Here is a 6,000-nt window from a genome sequence, read left to right on the forward strand (position 1 = left end):
CCAAATCATGACAGTATGCAATATGTCTCTATCGCACTGTAGATTCATGAATCCCGACAGTTTACAATATGCACACTGTCAAGATTCTCCTGTTTGCCTGCTCAAGTAGTTGTCACTTGAACACTCACGCGATTTGCATACTTGTGATCACATACTGACTAGCTTCTAATCTGCTTATCTCAACAGAGCATTCAGAAAAGCCACAAAAGTTGTTATTCAGCATGTGACCACAAGTATATAAATCGGATGAGTGGTCACATGACAACCACTTGAGAATTCAAAGAAAGCAGAATCCTGACAACGCGCATATTGCACACTGTCAGGTTCCTAAATCTGCAATGTGATAGAGGCAGTTCAGAAATTGCTTGACAAGACGCTCCGTCCACATGACAAAAAGCACCATGTGGATGGAGCAGTGATTGATCATGTGCACTGCTGCACAACTTATTCTTAATAAGACTGCCAGTGATAGCCCACGCAAAGCTTGTCTGGTCTTCTTAGAATGATTGGTGCAGCAGTACCCATGATCTATTACTGCTCAAACAACATGAGGCTTGGTGGGGGCCTCAGAAATCAAATTCCCAGCGATTGGGAAATTATCCCCTATTCCATGGAACTTGTAAACTTGAAAATACCCCATTTAATACAAAAATCTGAAAAGATAATGGATACCTGTAACATGGATACATAGAATGTTGGAGTTGGAAGGGACCTCCAGGGTCTTCGTGTCCAACCCCCTGCTCAATGCAGAATTCACTAAACCATACATGTCAAACTCTGGCCCATGGGTCAAATCTGTCCTGCAGGGTGATTATATTTGGCCCGCGACACCAGAATCACCACCCCTGTGTGGGTCCCACTATTCGGTCTGGAGGGCTGTGCGGGTCCCACTATTCGGTCTGGAGGGCTGTGCGGGTCCCACTATTCGGTCTGGAGGACTGTGCGGGTCCCACTATTCGGTCTGGAGGACTGTGCGGGTCCCACTATTCGGTCTGGAGGGCTGTGCGGGTCCCACTATTCGGTCTGGAGGGCTGTGCGGGTCCCACTATTCGGTCTGGAGGGCTGTGCGGGTCCCACTATTCGGTCTGGAGGGCTGTGCGGGTCCCACTATTCGGTCTGGAGGACTGTGCGGGTCCCACTATTCGGTCTGGAGGACTGTGCGGGTCCCACTATTCGGTCTGGAGGACTGTGCGGGTCCCACTATTCGGTCTGGAGGACTGTGCGGGTCCCACTATTCGGTCTGGAGGACTGTGCGGGTCCCACTATTCGGTCTGGAGGACTGTGCGGGTCCCACTATTCGGTCTGGAGGACTGTGCGGGTCCCACTATTCGGTCTGGAGGACTGTGCGGGTCCCATTATTCGGTCTGGAGGACTATGTGGGTCCCATTATTCTGTCTGGAGGACTATGTGGGTCCAATTATTCTGTCTGGAGGACTATGTGGGTCCAATTATTCTGTATACTGGTTGGCCCGCGACTTTGTCCAAGTTTTTCATTTTGGCCCTCTGTGTGTTTGAGTTTGGCATCCCTGCACTAAACCATCTCAGACCGATGTCTGTCCAGCCTTTGTTTGAAGACTTACATTGAAGGAGAACTCACCACCTCTCGTGGCAGCCTGTTCCACTCATTGATCACCCTCACTGTCAAAAAGTTTTTTCTAATATCTAGTCTGTATCTTGTCCTATCCAGTTTCATCCCATTGCTTCTCGTCTTTCTTTGTGCAAATGAGAATAAAGCTGACCCCTCTACAGTGTGACAGCCCTTGAGATACCTGTGTATAATGGATACCTGTAACTGATTTTCAGTCCATAGAAAACTGATGCAAAAACAACCAAAAACCTCAAAACATTAACCGAATGCCTCACAAGAACATCTATAGTGTGCATGGCAACATGCCAACTCCAAGAACAAACTGTGGCCCATGATACCTGGAACAAAGATAATTTCCATTATAAATTTAACAAGTCCTCAAGCGCCAAATAAATAAAAAACTGATTTAAAAAAGTAAGAAAAAAAATGTGGAAACAAAAAAAAAAAAGGGAAAATTGAACTTGATCTGCAATATAACAAGCCAATGCAGTGTCAGATAAGGGGCACAATATCCTTATTTCAGTCAATGCTGCTTTTTTTTTACACCAGTGGATAATAATATTTTCTTACAATCTTTGAGCTGAGCAGCAAAGCATCAAAATGAGGAAGAGAATATAACAACATCCAAAGAGTATGTAAATATGAGGTCCAGCAGATGTGAGGACACAACTTATAGCCAAGCTTCAACAATACATAATAATACATCCATCGGAAATGTGCCCTCGCTGCCTCCATCTCTTGCATGTAGAGGAGTCAAAAGGCACAAGCAGTCAAAGACCAAAGACATCAAACAGGATTTCAATGCAGGGGTTAATTTGGACTGTTACTAGATAGAGATAGATAGATAGACCGACCAATGGACAGTTGCATTTTGGCAATTAGTAACAGTTCCAGTGTCAAATAGCTTGACCTTGACCCAGGATCCCAATGTTCACATAGAAAGACCAGAAGCTTTCAACAAAGATTTATATGATATGGACTGATAGACATATATGAGATAGATAAAGAGATATAGACATATAATATACATACAGACATAAACATTATCCATACCATGTAGTCTGTTATTAGATACTGTACAGATGCTATATAATAGGAACAAAGATAATTAAATCAGATACAAAGATAAGATGACAGTAAATATGGGCTATATAGATACAAATAAGATTGATAAAATATATCGTATTTGTTATAAAGGTAGATTTTATCACATTATATATGAGCTACATACACAGATACAATATATACACATCTAGGAGTAGAATCACCCAGCTGCACAAGGGTTTATCATTTGTGTGTGGCTACATATTCCCTGTAAGTACAAATAGCCACTCCTGGAGTTTAGGTGCTCGGAGAGGGTCTCACCCATAAAGACAACAATGAAGGAACCCAGCACTCTCTTAGTAGCGAAGATAGTTACATTTATGCATGCCATCCACAGTGTAACAGGTGATGTATCGCCCCCATAACACTATGGACCTTCATCAGACACAATGACTATTAGCCAAAAAGAAAGTGGATAAAGATGTATGCAGGGGCGCTGTGTGTATTATGACAAACATTGCTGTAGTGAAGGGGGGGGGGGGGTGTGGGTGTGTAATATATCATCATCTTTTTTAGTAGTGAACACGGTAAAGGGGTCTTCCAAAGGCAGGATAGGAAGACAAATGGGGAGCGTCCTCATTTTGGCAATTAAGCCAGCTCTATGTGCAAGATACCTTGACCTTGATCTCAATGCATAGATATAGCAAGACACAGCATCCCATAAAGACAGAAAGATCTGAGATATGCAGAATATAAAGATGATATATTAGAATCTATGGTAGATAAAGCATCATCTCAAATCTATCTATACCATATAGTGTATTAGATAATACACACTGTATGGATACTACATTATACAGTAGATAGATACTAAGTTAAAGGTAGACAGATCTACAGGACACACACACATACATATATATATATATATATATATATATATATATATATATATATATATATATATATATATATATGACTGTAGCAGACAACAGTGCTAGAAATGGTGAGATTATTTTTATATAGATAGAGAGATATAAAATCTATCAATAATCTATAGGTCAGGCAGCAGCAGGCTGGTTGTCGCAGATTCCTGCGCAGCTCCCGGTGCCGCATGCAGTGGGCAGCACATGTGTACACGGCTCCTGTATGGCACAGACCACCCTGCACAGTGACAGCTCGGGGGTCCCTGCTCTGTGGCCCCGGGGACACACACTGGACTGAGATGATTGTTATTGCAGCGTCGCTTTCATCCCCGCGGTTTTCCAGCCGTCCCAGAAGGACTACTAATCCCATCATCGTCCCCTAACCGGGCATCTGCTGGTTTGCAGCCTCTGGCAGCTGGAGGGCACCCGGCGGTCCTGACACTCGTGTCCGCACTGGCTCCCGGCTGTACCCGGCACTGCTGACCCCACTTCTTACCTGCGAGCTCGCCCGGCCATCCCGCTCTGTGTATGGAGTATTACAGCAGGGCGACAGGTGCCAGGCTGGGCACAGGCGACATGTCAGGGGCTCCAGTACCCCGTAGTTGCACCTCCGCGTCTTCCTGCCAAAGAGATTAGAAACTACGCACGGTGCCAACGGCCACGTCTCGTTCTCCCCCTGCCCCGAGCCCACTGCTGGTCCCGGGCACGGGCTCCCAGCGCCGCTGACACAGGGGCGTGGCCTATCAGGCAACCAAACACAATCAGCCAATAGAAAGTTGTGTATGAAGGGGCGGTACCAAAGAACACACGTGGGGTGGGGTGAGATGTTAAGAAACAGGGTGGGGCTGTGTTAACTTGAATCCAGGTCTTTTCCCGCGCTGCCTGTATCTGAGCTGTACGGGAAGGATACGCGGTACAAGGTGCACGGCGAGGCCGGGGCGGACAGCTCCGCCACACAGGACTGCGCGCCGCCATTCACGCGAGCTGTCATAGTAGTACTGACACCGCTCCGGAGGCTTGTATGGAGGGGGAGCGCGGGGCCCTCGTGCAAGAATAGACTTGGCTGGAAGCGGAACACGTGACCAGTGGGTGGTACTAGCTGTCAAATGGAAAGGGCAGTAGCAATAGTGGGCGTGGCTTGTGACAGCTGTCAGTCACCGAGCTGTAGGGGAGTCCTCGTCTGCAAGTGCTGGTGACCGGGCGGTGTGGTCACGTGGTAGAAGGCCGGTGACCGGGCGGTGTGGTCACGTGTTGTGAGGTTGCAGAACTTCTCACGGTGTAAAGCCCCAGTGTCCAACTACAGCACACCTAAAGAGAGGAACAAGCGTCACTAACGACCTAACAGCAGCCGTTACCCCTGCAGCCGATCAGCTTTCGGTTTTGATTTTCCTAAGGGTGACTGAAAAATAAAAGCTGGAATCCAGTTGCTAGGGGCTATATGTGGCAGATGTTGGGTGGGGCCCCCACTGGGCTATATGTGGCAGATGTTGGGGGGGAGGGCCCCCACTGGGCTATATGTGGCAGATGTTGGATCCATGGTCGGGCAACTCTTTCATAAAGTCCCGATGGTTCCCAAAAAAGAACACCTAATAGAAGTGTGGAAAATCTCCCAGATTCTGCCAAACCCTTCCGAAAACCAGCACTTCTAGTAGGGACGTACATAAAGATCGTGGCATCCCATAGCAAAAATCTGAAATGGGCACTGCCCAGCCCCTGAGAATACCCAAACAGATATTTGGTGGGGTCACAGGAGGTCATGACATTTGTGCGCAGTCATTGAAGGACATACAGTTGGTTCGGAAAGTATTCTGACCCCTTTAAATTTTTCACTTTGTTTCATTGCTGCCATTTGGTAAATTCTAAAAAGTTCATTTTTTTCTCATCAACGTACACTCAGCACCCCATCTTGACTGAAAACACCCCAGAAATGTTGAAGTTTTTGCTAATTTATAAAAAAAAAAACCTGAAATATCACATGGTCCTAAGTATTCAGACCCTTTGCTCAGTATTGAGTAGAAGCACCCTTTTGAGCTAGTACAGCCATGAGTCTTCTTGGGAATGATGCAACAAGTTTTTCACACCTGGATTTGGGGATCCTCTGCCATTCTTCCTTGCAGATCCTCTCCAGTTCCATCAGGTTGGATGATGAACGCTCGTGGACAGCCATTTTCAGGTCTCTCCAGAGATGCTCAATTGGGTTTAGGTCAGGGCTCTGGCTGGGCCAGTCAGGAACGGTCACAGAGTTGTTCTGAAGCCACTCCTTTGTTATTTTAGCTGTGTGCTTAGGGTCATTGTCTTGTTGGAAGGTGAACCTTCGGCAAAGTCTGAGGTCCAGAGCACTCTGGAAGAGGTTTTCATCCAGGATATCTCTGTACTTGGTCTCATTTATATTTCCTTCAATTGCAACCAGTCGTCCTGTCCTTGCAGCTGAAAAGCACCCCCATA

The 6,000-nt window shown here is 46.4% G+C and overlaps 1 protein-coding gene across 10 annotated transcripts in view; it reads right to left on the bottom strand.

The window, feature by feature from the left end:
* Window positions 1-4,319, bottom strand: part of MYBL1 (MYB proto-oncogene like 1) — a 72,099-nt gene extending 67,780 nt beyond the window's left edge. For all 10 annotated transcript variants that reach the window (XM_073679395.1, XM_073679394.1, XM_073679390.1 and 7 more), the window contains exon 1: window positions 4,052-4,319. In XM_073679395.1, coding sequence (XP_073535496.1) covers window positions 4,052-4,071 — 20 coding nt within the window. In that variant the 5' untranslated portion in view covers window positions 4,072-4,319. The remainder of the gene's footprint in view (window positions 1-4,051) is intronic.
* Between the last annotated feature and the right edge of the window lie 1,681 nt (window positions 4,320-6,000).

This window comes from Phyllobates terribilis, unplaced genomic scaffold (assembly GCF_046119375.1).
Source record: "Phyllobates terribilis strain yellow unplaced genomic scaffold, ASM4611937v1 Scaffold_4__5_contigs__length_816908805, whole genome shotgun sequence".
NCBI classification, from domain to species: domain Eukaryota; kingdom Metazoa; phylum Chordata; class Amphibia; order Anura; family Dendrobatidae; genus Phyllobates; species Phyllobates terribilis.